This window comes from Serinus canaria, chromosome 5, assembly GCF_022539315.1.
Source record: "Serinus canaria isolate serCan28SL12 chromosome 5, serCan2020, whole genome shotgun sequence".
Taxonomy (NCBI): domain Eukaryota; kingdom Metazoa; phylum Chordata; class Aves; order Passeriformes; family Fringillidae; genus Serinus; species Serinus canaria.
The window spans coordinates 46,557,763-46,577,637 of record NC_066319.1 but is presented as its reverse complement, the minus strand read 5'-3'; the positions used below and the strand labels follow the sequence as shown (position 1 = coordinate 46,577,637).

Below are 19,875 nucleotides of genomic sequence, written 5' to 3'. Positions count from 1 at the left end.
CAATTAACACAGTATTTACAGGAGCTCCATCAAGTAGCAATATTTTTCCTCTTGTTGATTTTGCATCAGGTATGGACAATTTCTGTCTGCTGCTGTCATCCTTAGTGAAAAAACTTGTTTAACTCCTTTGGACGTGGCTGCATTTCTGAGGGGGTTGTTTGGTTTCTTGGGTTTGGGGTTGATTTTTTTTTTTTGGTGGGGATTTTTGTTTGTTTTGGTGTGGTGGGAGTCTGAGGGTTTCTGTAAACTTACTGTGACACATAGGCCTGAGTTTGCAAGGAGTTGTAAGGGTGCTGCTACTGGCAGAGACTCACAAAAATAAAAGGGAGAAACTAAGTCATAGAATATGTTAAGTTGGAGGACACCCATCAGGATCATCAAGTCCACCCCTTGGCCCTGCACAAGACACCCCAAGAATCACACCATGTGCCTGAGAATATTGTCCAAATGCTTCTTGAATTCTGTCAGGCTTGGTGTTGACCACTTCCCTGGGGAGGGAAATAAAAATAAATACAGTATATTTACAATATACAATATTCAGATTAAAAATACAGTATTCAAATTAAAATTTAGGTGAAGATCAGTATGTAAAATGTGATATCTTCAGGGGGGGTAAACTCCCTAATTGACATTTTAGTACTGCTTCTGTGCAACAACTTAGTTTCACTTTGGTTCCTCCATGTTTCCCTGAGGTTAAAGAGAGTGGGATCTCCTCAGGACAGAGTTGAAAGACTCACAACTTGCCTCAGTACACTTTCCCCTGCCAGGCTCTTGAGAGGATTGTGCCCTGTACCAGGGCAGTTTTTGGGCTGTGCCTTGGCCTCAACACCACCTCTTGCCATTGAAAGCCTGCCCAGGGCTGGGGATGAGGGCAGTGCCCACTCAGCAGCTCCTGCTCCTCCCTGGGAAGCTCATCCTGTGGGTGAGGTACAGCTCTGGAACCACGCACCTCTTGCACCAGGGAACCCCACCCACACACCCCCCTGTAATGCACTCCACAGGCCAACAGCACTGAGGGGTTTTGCAGAATAAAGAAATAAGCTGAGTTCAAAGCCTGGCATTCGTTTCCTGAGCATCTCAGCTGTTCTGTGGGCTGCAGGTGATGCGAGAGAACTGAGCTTCAGATTGGGGGGTCTGGAATACAGCCCTGGCAGTGGGTGGATCTTTCATGCCAATGCACGCAGAACATCTAAAATATGATCGATCTGTGCTCAGAGGTTTTGGGGCCAGCTTCCCTAACCCAGGCACTCCTTGGCTCTCCAGCTGCCCTGTGGTCTGAAGCCCAAAGGATGGAAAGGTTCTGCCTGTAAGCACAGTGCCAGCTGGTCACCATGGCTCCTGTGAGTCAGGGCACAGGAGGGACATCTCCCAGGGATGGCCCTTCACCTCTGGAGAGCACAGACCAGTAGTTCTCCTGACTGGCCTATTTGTTCCTTCTTTCTAATCTACTCATGTGTTGTCCACATGGCTTGACTTGGTCAAGTGTTGCCCAGTGTTTAAACGTTTAACTGTGTTCTCTCTGTGTTCATGTATGATCCTCAGATGTGACCCAAGTCTCACTGAAGCACTCAGGACACCCAGTGCCAGGCGGGTGAGGAGTGCAGCACCAGCAGCCCCCGGGTGGGCAGGGACAGCCCCACGGTGCTTGGGACCACAGGGAAGTGTCCCCAGTGCCAGGCCCTGGAGGACAGCAGCGCTGGAGCCGGGGTAAGGAGGGAAGCGCCATGACGGTGTGTCTGTGGTGAGGGGAGCCCGCCGTTCGTTCCCCCCTCTTTGCAGGACAGTCCAGGCCCTGCAGCGTGCTTTGACACTGAAGCTGCCAAAACAAAGGAAGGAACACACTGCAGTTTTATTTTTCCTTAGATAAATTTTTTATATAGAATATATTACAGTTAGAGTTCTCAGCTTTTAATCAAAAGATAACAAGTTATTGCAGTTTTTTACCCAGTGAAACTACCGGTGAAAGAACTTTCTAGAAAGCTGTCCTGTCTTTTAAAAAAAAGAGGGAAAAAACCCCACCCAGACAGAAAATACACATGTAGGTTGCACTTCGTACCCACGGACGCCCTGCCGGGCGTGTGGGCACCCGTGTGGAGAGGGCAGCATGAGGTGAGGCAGCGGCGATGGGCACAACACTATGGCGAGGGAGGCAGGCCTGGGGCTAGCGGGGTCGGTTCCTAGGCACGGTGCTTCTGCTCGGCTTAACTGCTCTTAGATCAGGGAATGAACGCGGTGGGAGGCAGGGAGGGAGGGAGGGAGGAGGGCGGCGGCGCTGCTGTCGCGGCCCGCCGGGGCCCTCAGCCTCGCCTCAGCTCGTGCAGCTTGTGGGCGACGCGCTCCAGCTCAGCCTCGATGGCAGCCAGGCTCTCCAGCTCCTGGTCCTGCAACAAAAGCCCAGGACTGTCAGTGGCCACAGGCGGGCAGCCCTCGCCCCCCAGAGTTACAGAGAGCACAGCCTTGTCCTACTCCATCTCTTGAGCCTGCATTTGTCTCTCTGCCTCTCCGGACAGACCAGTGTGCACACCTGGTTACTTCTGCCCTAATGTTTAATTACTGCTGCTAGTGAGGCAGCTGCCATCCTTCCCCCGTACCCTACCGGGGCTGTGCCCCCAGAAGATGGGGTTGGAGGGAGGTGGCTGCTGCAGAGACAGCCAGGGCAGACTCTGCCAAACAGCACCGGGGTGGGCAGCGCTGCCTGCCACCTTCGGGAAGTGCAGCAAGGGCCCTGCCCTCTCCCCACCCTGCCCTGGGTCTTGGCTTGCACCTCCACTAGCAGAAGATTACTTTCCCTGGGAAAATTGTGACTGAGGAAGCCATCAGTTCAAAGGCTCAAGCTGCCCATCACTTGGTGGTCTTTCTATACCGGCTCTTGTGTATCTATGCTGTCACCTGTAGCTGCTTTATTTAGTGCAGGTACTCATGCCTGACTGCAGGGCTTTGCCTGAGCTCAGTTCATATCTAGCTGGCCCTGCCTTGCTGCCAGCCTGAGCCCTGCCTGCCCCTCACAGCTCTGGTCACCTGGGCTCTCTGCAGACCCTGCACTCAGCGTAGCAGCAGCAGGCTCTGTGTGACCAAACTCGGTGCTGTACTTTTTCCCATTAGCAGAGCCGAGGTGACAGCCCCTCTTCTGTGTGGAGGGAGCAAAGCCTCGCTGTTGCCTTCAGCAGCTGCAAACACAGATTGACCCTGAGCCACTGCACTGCATAAGGCTGGTGTGAGAAAAGGAAAGGAAGTATGAAAAAAGGGGGTTGTTTTCTCATCTGAGTTGTTTTCCTGAACAGGGAAAAAAAGTCACTCTGCTCCTCCACTGAGCCCTTGGCTCAGCCCCTGGGAAAGCTCTGGCTACAGTAGGGTGCCAGCAGCTCAGGGTGCCTTCAAAAACCCAGGGTGCCCAAGCAGCTGTTCCATTTTGTTTTAAGTGGGTTGGGGAGCAGCTGGCTGAGCTCACCTTGCTGGAGAACTTGGGCTGCAAATTCTGGAGACCCCAGAAAGGGAGAAAAATAGGTTCTGAAATTCTCTACAGCACCCAGAGAGAGCTTGGTCAGACCCAAACCATTGCCTGTGTGCTCTGGCTTGCATCTGCCTGGTCCCACATGCTGAGCCCTGGAAAGTGCAAGGGCCAGTACTCTCAGCCCATATCTGTACCCACGCTGGCCTCACTGGCCAAGACACACAGCCCAATGGCCCAAAAATGAAGAGAGGGACAGGACAGCAGCCAGAGCTTGTGCCTTCCCTCACTGCTGCGTGCCTGGCCTTCCTCACTGACTCCCAGAGGCCCTGATCTAGTTTAAAAAGCCAACCAAACAAAAAAGTCTTGTTGCAGCTGTAAACACAGCAGTTTTGAAGCCTCAGCAACCTCCTTTCCAATCCCCATTTGGAGACTGAGTCTGCCACCTTGCAGACAAGGTGCACCCCGGAGCCACTCGCAGGGGCAGGTGGGGAGCAGCCTCCCTGGGGAGAGATGTGGGATGTGAGCAGACAGTGGTGGGAGGCAGATGGGACAGCCCACCCCACTGCACCCCTGCTTTGAGCTGAGACATTTGGCTTTGCTTTGAACCAATAGAACTGGAGATGCTCTCGTGCAAAAATTGCTGATGGGCAATTTTTGGCCAATGGTTTGACACGTAACTGAGGCAAGAGAGGTGTTTTGGAGGCAAGAGAGCCAACTGGCTTCACTCACCTGCTGCCCCAGCCTGTTCCCAGGCACCTGACCATGGCCTGTCCCAGGCTCACAAAGGCCAAGCCAAGCCCCACTGCCCAGTTCCCTGTATTATCCCAAATCTGCTGTGCTTGGAGCTGGGCCTCAGCACAAAGGTGAACCCACCAGCAGTTCCTGGCTGCTGGGGTTGTGCTGAGCATCACTCAAGGTATCAGGGAAGGAGATCTCTGACTCTGGAAGCCTGGATCAGATGTATTTCTGTATCTGTCCACCATTTCCACTCCAAGACCTCAGGTTTCTCACCACAGCTGCACCCCTGATCTACCTCTGTAGGAGGTCTGACATTATTCACTCCATCCCTCAGACATGGAAAGCATTCCTTTTGACTTGGAAGGGCTTTGGGACACAAGAACTACCCCTAGGCTCCAGTTAAAGCCCCGGTCACTGTGTCTGGCCAGTGCAGAAGTGCTGTCACTGAAAACATGATTCTGGGGGGCAGGAAGTGCTTTTGCATAAGTCACAAAAACAAGGATAAAAACCAAAGGTATAGCAGGTGAAAACTTCAATAATACCTGAGGCTGAATGACTGGAAGTTCACTAAGCATCACCTTAATGCCTCAGAGGACCCCTGCTGGCTACATTAAGACCAGTATACCATCCACATCTCCAAGCATACTTTGGATAACTGGGTGGGATTTATTCTTAAGCCTGTGTACACCAACCTCTGTTCTCCTGTTAGCGCTGCCTTCCTCATCCTTCTTTTCTTCAGGCATGGGAGCAAGAGGAAAGCCTCCTTCACTGCTGTCTTCCTTCGAGTGATGCTTCCATGACCTTCTCACATCTTCCTCTGGACTACTGAAGGCATACTTGCGGGACCTAGATGTCTTTTTCATGGACCTGTCTGGGTCTTCCTCACTATCATTTTCCTCCATGCGCTTCTTTGATGTCAGCTGCTTGGCCAGCTCATCCATTTTGTTCCATCTCTTGGTGTCTTCCCACTCCCTGGAGGACTCCTCCTCCATCTCATCACTTCTGGCATCCCTGGGCTGAAAGGTTTCCTCTTCTCCCTGCATCTCCTCATCCTCCAGGCGATGTCTTCCTCCTCTCAGTGCCCGGGGCTGCTCTTCCTCCTCCTCTTCCTCCTCCTCTTCAGAGCTCTGCACATCTTTTCCAAATCCCAGCTCATCATCGTTATCTGAAAGAGCATTAAACAAAGCAGTGAACACAACTGTTAACCTGTTTAAGATCCACCTTTGGACTGAGTCTTCAGTGGTGATGCCAGATTTCTTGACTTAGGCCTGCTTTCCCCAGATTCTGAAAATACGCACTCTCACGTTGCCATGTCAGTAATGGGCTTGAAGGCAGCAGTCAAAACCCCCATAGGAAGCTCAGGGAAGATGAATGAGTTGTCCCCAGGATGTGTGAGAGCTGAACAGTGAGGCAGCTGCAGGGCCTGTGTTACCTGCTCTGCATGGGCCCATGTGTCAGATGTTTGTGGTGGGGTCTGGGTGGCTGCTGGCTGGTGTGTTTCTGTAAACCCAGTAAGCACCTGCCTCACCTCTTTGGCTTTGAAGCCTCTCATCCATCTGTCTCAGTGCCCTCAGCTCACCCGTAGTCTGGGATACGTACTGTCACCTCCCTGCATCTCCTCAGCCTCCTCGTCCTCCTCAGCCAAATCGAGTGACCTCTCTCCTTCAGTAGGGTCCTCCTCTGCAGCTTCATCTCCATCATCCTCCCGCTCCACACGCTCCCCTGCTACCTCCTTGCTGTGCTCCTGACCCTGCCTGGGTGGTTCTTCACCCTCATCCTCAAGCTCCAGGCTGTCCCTGGAGCCTCTGGGCTCCTCCTCTTCATCCCTTTGTTGCTGCTGCTGCTCATCCTCACTGAAATTTTTGCCAATGTGGTTGTCCAGAACTTTGTTTCGATGGGTATCCTCTGTATCCCTGATGTCATTGCTCTCAGCTTCCTCCCGATCTTCTTTCTCAACAGGGTTGATATCCCATGGCCTGGGTTCCCTCTCCTCCAGGCTTTTTTCCTCCTCTCTTGAGTCTTCATTTTGCTGGGGCTTCTGTGCTGCCAGTTCAGCCAGGGACCCTGTGGGCTGCTCCTCTTCAGGGTGGTCCCCTGCAGCATCTACAGAGGGAGAAACAAGAAGAAACACCTCTGCTGAGAGCTCATTTCACAACCAGCACAGGCCAAGCATTTCTTAGGGAGCCCTGCTCAGCAATCTGCTTAGCCAGCCCGTGGATCCTTTTGCAAGTCACTTCAGCATATGTTTGCATTCAAGCAAGACAGTGTTCTCTCTGGTGCCTGTGCTCCTGGAGAGACTTGCAAGGCTGAAGTTAAACATATGCTGAAGTGTTTTGCTGCAGCACAATCCTCATCACCATCTCTTGAGATGCCAGCCACGAATTCACCCTGCATGAAACCAGACTGCATGTAAAATTAAATTATTTAGGAGTGTAATACTTGCACAGCTCTCCCTGCTCTGAGTGCTGCACTCACATCACATCTTTATTTCTCCCACCAGGCTGAAGAGGCAGCCAGCCCTGTTCACAGGGTGCTGGAGGGAGGAGGGGTGTCTCTGCTTCTGCAAAGTAGCTACTCAGCAGGAGCTTAATGTGGGCTGAGTATTTGCTCTTGCTCAAGGGAGACTGGCCTCTTTTAACACTATTAGCCAGAGAAAACACTTTGCGAAAGAAAATATGGGAGTTTAAAAGCTAGAGAGATATGGAAAGGTAAGTGCAGCCCCAAGGAGGGATGAGGAGTGTGCCAGGATGAAGAGATGCAGAGAGCTGGTCACATAAGGCTGGCAGCCACCTGTGACACTGTACTGGTGTCACCAGACTGTCAGTGGGCCTGGTTGCCCCATGTGCCACATTTCATCTTCCCTTCATCTTCCTTCATCTCCACGCTGCCAGAGCAAGAGTTTCAGGTGTGTCTTGGCAGTAGGGAGATGAAGTGCCTTCATCCTACCTGTTGAATTTTGGTGGTGCTGGCTGCAGCAGCCCCTGGGTTGTCACTCCTCATTGCTCTAAGTAGTTTTGGACTGGTGTCACAGCAGTGCTGTGCTGCTGTTGGCCAGCCAAGTGCCCCAGAGCTGCTTGAGACCCTCTGTGGGCACCCCGCTGCTGCTGGACGAAGAGTCACATCACCCCACATTTGCATTGTATCTTCTTGACAAGGAAAAGGGAAGGGGCCAACTCCTCCTTTCTGCTAAACTGTCTGTAGTAAGGCTAGAGAAACACTGGCAAGGGGAAATCCCAGCTGAACCTGATCTTTCCAAGGTAAAGGTGTTTTGTGGATGTGTGCACTGTGTGTGTTTCAATTTTCCCTCCGGAGACTCATTACTTAATATATTAGATGTCTGGAAACAAGGGTGACAGGCAAAAATTCAGATCACCCTTGCCTGTATCAATGACTCTTTCAGTGTGGGATTTCCCTGGCTGTGATTAATTTGAAGTGTTATAAGTGAGTGAAAGTGTCAGCAGCAAGGTGGAAAAGTCAGTATCGCTTTAGTAACTTGACCATCACCAGTTACTATAGCTCAGAGACTACGTGGTTTTTGAGCTAGTAAATAAGAACAAAGCAAACACCAGGTTGCTTGTGTGTGTCAGCAGCAGCATCAAAGAAAATAGAAACAGATGGACATATCAAGGCTGTTTGGAAGAAGATCCTTGTTTACAGCCTGACCTGGATTTCCCGGGGGTGGAGGCTGACACTGACCTCTCTGCTTGTTCTTGTTGTTCTGACTTTCAAGGACTTCAGAAAGTTCATCTTCAAAGCCGCTATTTTTCTTCTGCTGCTGAGTTCTCTCATTGGCACCTGTGTCAAGTAACAAAAGGTAGGGAAAGGCAACAGTCCCTTCTGTGTTTCAGAAAGTAGAGGTAGGAAAATAGTTCTGTGCCACTTATGTTTGCTACAGTGGAAAAATCCACCTGGGAGCTGGGAGGAGTGAGACTGGAGGGTATGTGAATCAACTGCAGTAACAAAACGACAATCAAAAACATCATCTGCAGGAAAGAAAATGGTCTCTAAATAGAGATGCAGGGTTGCCAGTAAAACTAATATTGATGGAGATCTAGGGAACAAGAGGTGCTGAACTGCAGCACACTGAGGGCAACAAAAGATTTCATCACCAGATACTGAAAGATAAAAATTGCCTTCTGCCAGATTCTGCCTATGCACCTCTGTTGAGGTGATCACTGAGAGCTCTTGTATCCTCCAGCCTGGTTGTGGGGGCCCCTCTCCCCTGTGTGCTGGGAGGAAGAAGCAGCATTCATTCCCACTGCAGGGGTAGTCTGGAGCTCCAAGGCCCCATACCTTAGCTCTGGGGTTATGGAGCCTGCTAGAAAAATACAACACCCTGGAGAGAGGTGTCTGAAGGCAGCATGAGCTGAAGGTTAGGCTGCAGCTGTCCTGGCAACCAGCAATGGGATCTGCAAGCCAAACAAGCCCTGTCTAAACCAGCTCATGCCCTGCTGCTGTGCCTTAAGGCAAGAGCAAGAGCCAGTGCTGCCAGCCCAGTCCTCTCTAGCCCAGAACTGAATGGTGTGGGCTCTCCAGCCTGAGCAGAACCAGCTGCACCAGCACAGAGGGCACCAAGATTAACACCTTTGCTTTTCCCTTGGTCTACAAGATCGTTCCACCCCCAGACTCTGTGATCTGTAGGTTGGATCTCGTGTTACCCTGGGACTAAGTGGTGTGATGGGCTCAGGCAAGAGTGGAGCAAGGTGCACCTCCATGTAACAAGTTCCTTCTCGTGGACTCCATACAGAGTGGCACAGCCTGTCTGATATCTGAGTGCTCCTCCTCAAATCCCTGGTGTGCCTAGACAGCCATACCCCAGCATACTGAAAAGACCATGTCTTCTTTCTTCTGGACCACCAGAGCTTCCATGGAGTCCCTCTGAGGTCACTGAGCATCTGGCCCCTCCACCATTTGGGTTGTAACTAAAATATGGCTTTGGGAGTTGCATGAGAGTCTTTCCCAACTCCTACTCCCTGACTTTTTCCTCTCCCTTCTCCCTCTTACCTCTGTGGCTTCCTTAGTCTGGAAGCATTCTGGTGGCACTGCCTTCCAGCCATGTCTGGCAGACTTGCCACACAGGAGCAGGGCACAGGCATGCCCTAGTTATTGTTTCTCTGGTGATGCCCAGCTGCCCCCGGTTACCCCAGGGAGAAGGAGTAGGGAAGGCCAGGAGATGTTCTCCCTGCAGCCTGGGGACAGCTCTGTTGGAGCCTCACCCGAACAGAGGGATGTCTAGCTGTGAAGTAGCCTTTCCTGGGATCTGCATGTTGGCTCTGGGCAACTGGGCACCCAAGAATGTCCCTTTTTTCCCTCAACACCCCTTGGCCCAGCTCCATGGTGCTGCTGCTGCTCCCACATTAACCAATGCAATTGACCTGCACCTCTCCAAACCTCAAAGAAACTTGATTTAACGAAGCCATCAAAAAATACCCAGTAGCTCAAGAATATTTTCACTGGAGTCTTTAAGGTGCAAGTCTTACTCACTGTTCAGTGGGGCTTCCCTGCTGCCACACGTGGTTTTAGTGCTAGACTCTAGCTGCATATACAGTGGAGATTTTCTTCCCTTTCATTCTAGTTTGGGAGTTGGTGATTATTTGTTGAATTAGATTACAGTGTTTCCTTTTAGAGTTCTCCCACCTCAAAATGTCTTGAGACTACATCACCACCAAGTTACATTGATAGCTATTGAAAATATTAGATACATATTGGAGTTATTACAAACAAAATTCCTGTCCCCACTGACACAATCTCTGCTGAAAATATTGGAACTACATTTCCTATGGCATATTTATATGATCTCAAATTAATATAAAATAAAAAACAACCACAAAACCAACCAAACAATAAAACTCTATAAGGGACTACAACAGAAGAAAACAATCTTCCCTGTAGTTATAGTCCCAAAAAAATACACTGGCACTGTACCTTGTGCAGCAATTTCCTGAAGTTCCTTCAGTAAGTTTTGGTGGCGAAGGATAGAAATAATTCGCTCATCTGCAACAGGGAAGACTTAGTACAGAAAGCAGTCAAAGCAAACCTCCCCCCTACCCCAGGAAATGAAACAGAACCCAAATGCCACTCCTTCTTCATTTGCTCTTTTCTTTTCCTTGGTCTGATTTGCTCTCACAGCTTAACCATGTGATTAAAACAACAGGAAGGTCCTATGAGGACCAGGCAGTTTGATGTGGCCACATGCCAGCACGAGGCATGGCCTGGGACAAGCAGTGGCTCCGTCCCTGCTCCTGGGGACCAGTACAGCCCAGTGGAAGAGGAAGGTGAACATGTCAGGTACCCCTTGACAGGGGTCCAGAGGCCAGGGCTCAGTTGGTCAGGGCAGGACCAGCCCTTGTTGCCAGATTTGCTTTTGCTGATACCCAGCACTCAGTCTGAGGCAGTACCTCCTCGCAGAGTTTCTAGGCATTCCTCACTGATCGGCAGGGGGTTTGGCTTTGATAAAGTATCAGAGATGACCTCTACAATGCACTTCATCACCTAGAAAGAGACAAAAATACAAATTAAAGAACTGGTTTTTCATCTTTTGTTCCTACTTGTTACCAAGGCTAAAGTACAGCAGATGATGACACAGATCTTCTTGATTTTCTGGTTAAGCTGGAACTGAATGTTCAGTTCTTGTTTTCCCTAGCTCAGGAACAGAAGGTACCTCCTGCAACTGAGAAGTGAGGAAATTACATGTGACAATGGAAAGAGCTTCTTCCACATGACATTCAATTCAGCTGAGGATTGCATGGCTTCAGACCACACCAGAGTCTGAGCACATCTGGAGAGTAAAGGGTATCTGAATATATACACAGAAAATCCAAAATCATCCTCTTTTAAGTCAATACATCTCAACCTCTGTCTCATAAAAGGACTCAGTGGGAGGTTGTAGAGAGCAAAAAGTGGTCATAGCTGTTCAATAGATGACCTTGAAATCTTAAAAGCTCTTCAAACCCTGGGAAAGACATCATAGTTAGGTTGAAGCCAGGCATGGAAGGTGAGGTGAGGCAAATTACTTTCAAACACAGATGAGAAATACTGCTCTCAAGTCCTAGAAAGGACAAGACACTCTGGACAGGCGTTTGACCTTGTGCTTTGAGTGTTCAAGCCATCTATTATAGACTGGAAGAGCTCTACATGATGACAGGTCATCTGGAAGCAAACAAGTTCTGACATAGCTTCTCAGACAGGATGAGCTCTGAGCCCACCCTTTCCTGCAGCCCGTTTTGTTGGTGTAAAACCAGGAGCATTATTTTATGTAATTTGTCACCTGCACTGAGATTGCAGGCATCCTTGCCATGCCAAGACACACTGCTGGGAGCCCTAGTGGGTGGTCACATAGACCCAAATCATCTCACAGGACAGGAACATTCACTAAAGTCTGGTGCTGATTGGTAGGGAAGGAATCAGGCTGCTTAGTTCAAAAGGGTGATTTTTTTATAATGCAATCTAGGAAGAATGCAGGGCTCACAATTGCCAGTGGGGAAAAAAGAGAGGCTAAATTGAAAAAAAAGAATACAAGTTAAGCCTTGGAGGCAAAAGATTCACTCACTGAACCTCTTTCTCCTGATGATTTCAGCAGGCAGCCCTGAGAGCCCTGACCTCCCTCACAATGTACCATTCTCAGGAGAGCAGAGCGCTGTGGCTGCAGTAGAAATTAAACACAAGTCAGCAGTCCCCAGTCATCCACAATGCTGTTCATTCAAGCAGTTGGATATATTCACTGGACAGCTGGAATGGGCAAATTCTCACTCTGTGTAAGAAGAGAATTCTGCTTTTGCAAATCAGGGCCATAAAATGTTGAACGCTACGCGTTACACAGTTTGAAGGAATTGCCTAATGGATTAAAAATACTACAGGAAAGATAAAAAAAAAAAAAAGAAAGCTGGGGAATTTCCCTGATATAATTCCCCTATATCACAAGTGATCCATTAATCCTCATTTTAGATGAGTCACTCTTTCTTTAAATAGAAAAAACTCCAGAATGTGATATTTCTCTCTCATGTTTCCCAATCTCTGGACCCACCTATTATAGCAGTATTTGATGCAGCTTCAGAAGAGCTTAAGACTTTCTCAGCATGAGAAGTAAGACTCTGGTTCAATGAAATATTCTATTCAAGCTTTTTCAAGACTTCTAAGCTGAACTAAGGTCTTTGTCTGAGCAAAAAGAGACACATCACTCACCACAGAAATGCATTCAGCTCTGTGGAGGAGCTTTGTAAGGTAATGAAATAAGAAGTGCAGTCATCCCAAAACACTCTCCTTGTCTTTTTATTAGAGGGAGTCTTGCAGAGTGAGACTTCACAAGGTCATAAAACAACAGCCTGCATGAGGAAATGGAGGAGATCCTTTCCAAATGAATGTAATTAATCCAGTGCAGAAACTCAGACTGGAATTTTGCCATAGCTATCATCTAACCATGAGCATGTAACTAGATCCTTAAGAGCATCTCACAATGTCCCTACACAGAAATCTGCCCTTACAAGGACAGATTTCTCCATATTTGAGCTCAGCTATGCCCTTCTAAAATGTATGGTTGTGAGAAATAGTATCCTTCAAGCAAGTGTGGGAAACAGCAGAGACATTGCAAATGCTTTGGTCTTGTTCAGCTCCCTGTGGAAAGCCCTTGGTGTAAGGAAAGTCTGATGAGCTATCCAGGAAAGGCCTGCAGGTGCTGACTACCCATTACACAGCCCTGAGCCACCCACAACTGCTGGTGGCACAGAACATGTGCAGGAATGTAGGTGTGTAGGAAGAGCTGCAGTGCTTGTTGCTGTATTCATGTGATGATATCCCTGCCCTAATCTGTTCCATGAGACCAGGAATTCCTTCCCTGAAATGCTGTGTCTCAGAGGATGGTGAAGGCAGGAAAGTCCTGATAGCTTCTTCCAGTTGCAGCAAATCCAAAAGAAAGCTGATTTTGCTCTCTGTTAGAGCCTGTGTCAGTGTAATACTCAGGGAAGAGGTGCAGTCTTGGGAAAGTCCTTTCTTGGTGTAAGCATTTCCATAGAGCTGCACCAACTGCCACAAAAGTGCCCATTTTTAACACATAGAATATATTGGGGAAGAGACCTCACAAGGAAAATCATATGATGAATGGGTTGTCCCATCAGATGCCCACTCTGGCATGGAAAGTTGAAGGGCTAAGTGCCTGTCCCACATCCTCGTCCTTAGCAGCACATAGCCTGAGGAAGGCACCCAGTGTCTCACAGCTCATGGCTCTGTCCCAGCAAGGGCTAAGCAGGCTAAAAGTCTTAACAAAGCAACTGCTCTCCAGCCCAGGCACGTCTCACAGGACACAGGGAGGTGTTGCTCATGGCACACGTCCTGCAGGTAACTGCAATGGAGCCTGTGGCTGAGACTGACATCAGTGTGCCCTTCCCTGCTGTTGCCTGGGGAATTACATTGTGTGGCTAGAGAATTTCATAACATGAAATGGTTCAAGAAGTAAAAAGGAAAAATGCTGGAGTTTCCTTTGCAGACATGAATTTCCAAAGAAATTTTAATTTGGGCAGCCGAGAGATCATCTCATATGAAAGATGGGGAAGAGGGTGGGTCAGGGAGTTGTGTCTGACGTAGGTAAACACAGGCAAACCCCCCTGTCCAAGCATTTAAGTGGCACATTTGTGAAACACGGCTATAAATGTTGGAGGCTGTGACACAGATATGTGCACAGAAGCCTGTAAAGGAGGGCTGGAGAGGTCAGCCAAGTCCTGCACTGCTCGTAGCCATCCAGACAGGCTGAGCAGGAGCTGAGGATGGATTAGCAAGCTGAGAGTACCAGTTGCCTATTTTTCCAGAGCATGCCTGTTTAAGTAGCACACAAACTCAGATGCATACACCTCCAAATACACACAGTTCCTGAATCACATCTCCCCCCTACTCTCCCCTGAGTCACCTCCTGTTGGGAGCTTTGAAAAGCTGAAAATAGGAGGACTAAGGAGAGTTTTACCCAGCCTCCATCTCCTCTCCAAACAGGCTTGCCTCATCCCTCTGTCGCATCCTGAAGGACTTCCTTGGCTGTCCAGAAGTGGATGTACAAAGGGTAAATTCTCTTAGGAGGGGAGCAGAGATGGATCCTGCTTGAGGGATCTCATGCAAATTCCTGGCACTTTCTAGAGGGTATTTCAGAGGGAGTGGCCCAAACCCAGCCACCTAGGTGGTGGTGAAACATCACATCCTTTCTCTTCATTTGACCCTTCCCCTACAGGCTCAGCCTTACCTTAGTGTCGCCTTTATTCATGTCATTTGTCACAGGAAGGGAGACGGCTGTAAGGTAAGGGGAGGGGGAAAAAAAGGAGAACTTGTTATTCATCTCATCTGGAACACCAGCAGAGAAACATTATTCTGCTAAAATGGGAGTGGAGAAGAGGGGCATCTCTCTCTGATGGAAGTGGTCCCTGGGTGCAGCAGCTGGATGTGTGCACTGTACCGGGAAGGGAAGGGAAGGGAAGGGAAGGGAAGGGAAGGGAAGGGAAGGGAAGGGAAGGGAAGGGAAGGGAAGGGAAGGGAAGGGAAGGGAAGGGAAGGGAAGGGAAGGGAAGGGAAGGGAAGGGAAGGGAAGGGAAGGGAAGGGAAGGGAAGGGAAGGGAAGGGAAGGGAAGGTGCCTAGGCTGGCAGGGCCCTGCGGCGCTCGGCAGTGACCTTGCGGCGGCCGCTGTCCGCGGTGCTGAAGGGGCCGCGCCGTCCCTGTCCGCGGTGCTGGGGGCGCGGGCGGAGCGGGGCCGGCGGGCAGCGCTGCCGGGGACCCAGGGGGACACGGACCCGTCCCAGCCCCACTTACCCGGCACGGCCAGGAGCAGGACGGCGAGCAGTTCTGGCCGGCTCATGGTGCTGGCGGGATGGAAGCAGGGAGAAGGGGGCAGAGGACGAGACTGTCGTGGCGTGGGGGCTCCAGGCGAGGTGCCGGGGCGAGAGCAGCACGGAGCGTGTGTATCTACGCCAGTGCCCTGGCTGAAGATCCCAGATGGGGCACTGCAGCAACCGGCTCATTTATATATCTCAGCCCTCGGAAATGGCGTCAGGAGGAAACCACCTCCTCCTCTGCCCCCTCCCCTCGCACACAGGCTTCCCATCAGCCTCCATCACTCGCCGGGTGTCGGAGGAGTCCCGACCTCCCCGGCTGCCCGTGCAAAGGTGTGAGGCTCTGGTTGCTCCGTCTGCTCGCACTCTGCAGGCGCAGGAAGGCTGGGAGGTGTTTCCAGGACACTGCTTTTCCAGCACCTCACCCGACACGGGCAATCTGCAGCACCTCTGCACATGTGCCCTCTCTCTATGTACCTGGAGCCAAACGTGAGGCACCTCATGAGTCCCGGCCAGCACTGCAATCTGTAGATGGTTTTGCCCTCTCAGGACTCCCTTGTCTTTCACTGATCATGGAAGTTTAGAACAGGTGCTGAAATTTTTAGGTGTCTTTTAAAGACCTCCACTCCAGGGAACTGGTCACCATGAAAAGGGCTTGCTTATGGACAGGGTAAGTCCCAGCAGTTCTATGAAAAGTTTGTGAGAAGTATATTATTTGGGTAAAGATCAAAGGCTGGTGCATCTGCTGACCACCTATGACTCTACAAGCAAAATTTTAATAGGTTGCTACCCGTTGTTCAATGCTTTAAAACTCTCTTTAGCAATACCCTACACTCCAGTGCTGAAGTAACCAAGATTACCTGGCTGCCAGTTTGCATTTACTAGGGAGAGAAAGGAAACAACAAATTGTGTAATTCTCTTAGTCACAAATGTTTCCATGCTTTTGAAAAAAATGGCTGTCTATTCTTTGGATGGATCATCTGTCAGGTCAGCCAGCTGGATTCTTTGTTGAAAGTGACTCCAGTGCTTCTTTAGGACAATGCTTCTTTAGAAATAGCAGCTCTGCTACTCCATTCTATCCCTCAAGCAATTTCAGAGGTCACAAAATACAGGGACTTAGACTAGAAAACAAAATTCAGAAAAATGCACCATCTTTCTTCCCCACCCTGCCTCACTCTGCTCACTGGGGAGTCCTGCACTCAAGGAATTAGGGAGAATCTAAGAGGTCATCACTTGTCATCTGGTCTAAGTTGACAAGAACTTTTCTATGAGATTAGGCAGTACAGACTGCACCATTGTTTTCCCTTTCTCTTTCCAGGTGTTCCCAAATGTCCTCTAAAATCCATCTGATTTAAATGCATGCTTCAAATGACACATTTGGATTGTAAAAGGCTGTTTCATACAAAATCAGAGCTCCTCTTGTCTGTTGCATTTTCCAGTTAAATGCAGAGAAAAAAAAATGGAAATAAATTGATCTTCTGAACAGTGCTTTGGGGATGGCAGTGATGGATGCTTAAATGTTTATAACTCTATGAAATGAACACCTGTGACAGTTCTTGTTCCATAGGGAACCTCCAGGAATAAGAGATATCCTTTCTTTTTTTTTTGTTGTTGTGTTGTTTAGTTTTGGGTTGTTTTCTTTTTTCATTTTTTCTTTTTTTTTTTTTTTTTTTTTTTTTGGTTTTTTTCAGGGTGTTTGTGTTGTTGAATTATTTACTGGGGAGGAGGGATGGGGCCCTTTTCCTCACTCAGGATACACCAGAGCACATAAGTCTCTGAGTCTGAAAAACTGAGCATTATTAAGCTTGTAAATTCCTATGTATTCCTAAGTGAGAAACAGATTGATTTGCTTATCAGGCTGTGTTTTCCCAGTCAATATTTACTTGTCCTTACGTATAAATGCTGATCTTATTAGGGCAATAAATTATCTCAGTTCTAATCCAGTTTCTTACATGAAGTCATTTTCTTCTCTGGGGCCTTTTTTTGAAAAATTTAATAGGATATGTAGTGCCCATAGCTGCTTTTTTTTTCTTCTCTTTCTCAAGGTGTGGTCTTGCATCCATTAAATTCATTGCAAAGGAGAAACTAAATGCTTTCCAGGTGTGGCATGCATACTCCCACTGTAATAGCACGTGATGGATGATGAATTTTTCTATTTCTTGCTCCAGAAAAATGGATATGAAACTGGTAATCCAGCAATCAGTACCTCTGCTACTGGAATTTGTCTCATTAGGCATAGCTATATTAGGAACTGTCACAGTAAAGCATGCCAGGGAAAGATTTATGTCAAAAGAGCAAAAGTGATCAAATAAAAAAGTGGAAGTATTCTGCCACTCAGAGAAAGGCAATGCCTGGAGCAGAGTAGTTTGTCAGGGACAGAGCAGGTTTGGGAGTCTCTACAGTAGTTTGTGTTTTAGTATATAGAAAACAGGAGTAGATCTTCAATGGGTGGCAAAGAAGTGAAGATGGACATTTCTAACCACTTCCAGCCGTATAAAAAAAAACCTGTTGATGTCTATAGAGGGCAATTCCAATTTTCTTATAGCTGCACAATTTCTCGTGCATGAAGTGCAGTGGGACTGTGGAAAGCCATAGACCATGACCTGTCTGCAGTAACCAACGTAACACGTGCAGATGGACAAAGAGATATTTGCCTTCCCAGCCTGAAAGTGATTTGAGAAGACAGCAATGTCCTGATGGATGGAAGCAGCCACCCAGGACTGTTGCATTATCCATGCTCTGAGCTGAGGGAACGGGAGGGTCAGCCTAAAAGCCATATTGATTTTGATCTTTCTATGCATAAGATCATTTGATTGAGAGATTATGTGGCTTAAGTGTTATTCTCAAGAATAAAATATTTTTTACTTTATTTCAGAATTCAGGAAATGAAACCAAAGGATCTTGTGTTCGTCTGTGAGTTACTCTGAGAGCTGTGTTGTCTAATTTCTTGGCTGAAACTGGGTTAACAATTCACTCCTCTTCTGTGCTTGGAAACACTGACACTGCATTTCAAACAGCTGTGATTTTACAGATCCAGATACTGAAGCACACAGAGAGGGAAAGTGTCATTTTCATGAAGATATCAAAAAGGTTTGAAGCCAAGGCACAGCTAATACCACATCCTAACCAAAAATACACAAAGCAAAACATAGGCAACAATTATCTTGTGTATAAAATCAATTGATAACTGTTGGGCTGAAAAACTTGAATGTAAGCTCATTGCAAAATTACTAGCAAAGTCTTTTAAACCCTCCACATCACACCTTTTCTTCATTCCCACCTTTGTCAGTCACACTCAGCTCTCAGTTCCCTCATACAAGCCTTGCTTGCCTGCCTGTAAATAAAAATAAGCTTCAAAGCTCAGATTGCTGCTGTGAATACTCATCTGGCTGCTCAAAGGCAGTCCTCTCTTCTTTTTCAGATCAGAGGCAAAATGATATTGACTTGCTTTGATTTTCTTAGTCTAGACTATCCTTGCACCAACTTGAAATTAATTTATTTTCCTGTTGAAAGATTTACTTATACCCCATAAAAAAAAGCCCATAATTGGGCCAAACCTGACAGTAGCTAGCTCTGCCTATCCATTTTTATTCTTGCCTGGCATGCACTGCTCTCACAGCAAATGGAATATGTTTGCTGCTGGAAGAAGAGACTTCTCTGTAGTGATCACAGAACACCATCTGGACGCCCTTACAAATAGCTTGGATCTCAACATAATTGTTCTAAATGTTATTCAAACACCAATCTGTAAAATGTCCTACCCCTCCAATACTATGGTCAGTTTACCTGGCAGTTACAGAAAACCTTCATTGATTCCTGTGAGCCCTGCTGAATCTGCAAAAATATGTGGAAACAGAGGCTCTTCCTGAGCAGTGATCTCAAACAGCCTCCTCTGGAAATTACTGATTGTTCCTTTGGCTGTGGTTTTATTTGACTTGTGACAGCAAAGTTTGTATGATGCTGATGTATATATTCAGTAAGATAAAACAATTCTGTAAGTTCTAGACTGGTCTTAAACAAGTCCTTGAGAACACAATTGATATTGTTTACTTAGCTCTGAAGCTAGAGACAGGCAGTGCTGTTTACTGACCTGCAGACAGTAACAGGGTTCGTGAGAGTTAAGGGGAAAAAACAGTGACAAGAGAGACTAAGGTCTGTGGAACAGCACTCCTGTTCTGGGGGGTCCACAAGCCCATCAGACAGCCTCTGCTCTGCCAGCAGCTCACAGCCAACAGATGGATCCTCAGTCAGATCAGCATCAGCCCAGATTCTGAACATTCACTGACTGCCTGGTATATTTTGTAGAGATCACTTTTATTCCTCTTCCTTTATATACCCAATCTCTCTGTCCATTCCAGGCCAATTGCTCAGTGAAAACCAAGTGAGCCACAGGGGTATATGGGTCTCCTGGGCTGGGTTGCCCACAAGGCCAGACTTCAAATGTTGTGAGCATGAGCATGGTAAGAGGTTTTCTTGAGATATAAGTTAGGTGCACTTGCGCTAACTTTTCCAATTAATGGAGATGAAATGGCAAAATCCCTAATTAAAAAGCAATTGTAATTAGAACCTTCCCCCCACAATCCCAATGGCAAGGTTTAGAATCATGAAACACATAAACAATATCCATTCTGAATGCATTCTTTGATCTCCCTTTGCTCCCATTGGAAGCAATGCACTTAAAGAGATGAAAAGACAACTGAGCACAGAGCCTGCCATTCTTGCAGAAGGTTGAAGGAAGTGCATGAGGATTCATGCATGTACTGCTGACATATCTCTGTCCCAAGAACCAGACTTAGGGACTTTCAGGGCACTGCTGTCCCCACAAGATTATTATTCTTCAAACAGTGGCAATAGCACATCCCTGGAACCACCTACCAGCTCCATAT

At 48.0% G+C, this 19,875-nt stretch overlaps 1 protein-coding gene across 1 annotated transcript; it reads right to left on the bottom strand.

The window, feature by feature from the left end:
* Positions 1-1,888: 1,888 nt before the first annotated feature.
* On the bottom strand, positions 1,889-15,149 carry CHGA (chromogranin A). Its single transcript, XM_009101794.4, has 8 exons — positions 14,970-15,149; positions 14,409-14,455; positions 10,588-10,681; positions 10,115-10,183; positions 7,886-7,984; positions 5,789-6,292; positions 4,882-5,354; positions 1,889-2,381 (listed from the first exon to the last, which is right to left on the bottom strand). Exons 1-8 carry the CDS (start codon positions 15,013-15,015, stop codon positions 2,298-2,300), a joined length of 1,416 nt encoding a protein of 471 aa, XP_009100042.2. The 5' UTR covers positions 15,016-15,149; the 3' UTR covers positions 1,889-2,297.
* Between the last annotated feature and the right edge of the window lie 4,726 nt (positions 15,150-19,875).

Coding starts and splice junctions, on each gene's coding strand:
- CHGA (XM_009101794.4), bottom strand. CDS start 15,015: ATGAGCCGGCCAGAACTGCTCGCCGTCCTGCTCCTGGCCGTGCCGG. Junction 7,985..10,114: donor TCAGGAAATTGCTGCACAAG/GTACAGTGCCAG, acceptor TACTTGACACAG/GTGCCAATGAGAGAACTCAG. Junction 5,355..5,788: donor GGAGATGCAGGGAGGTGACA/GTACGTATCCCA, acceptor ATGCTCTTTCAG/ATAACGATGATGAGCTGGGA.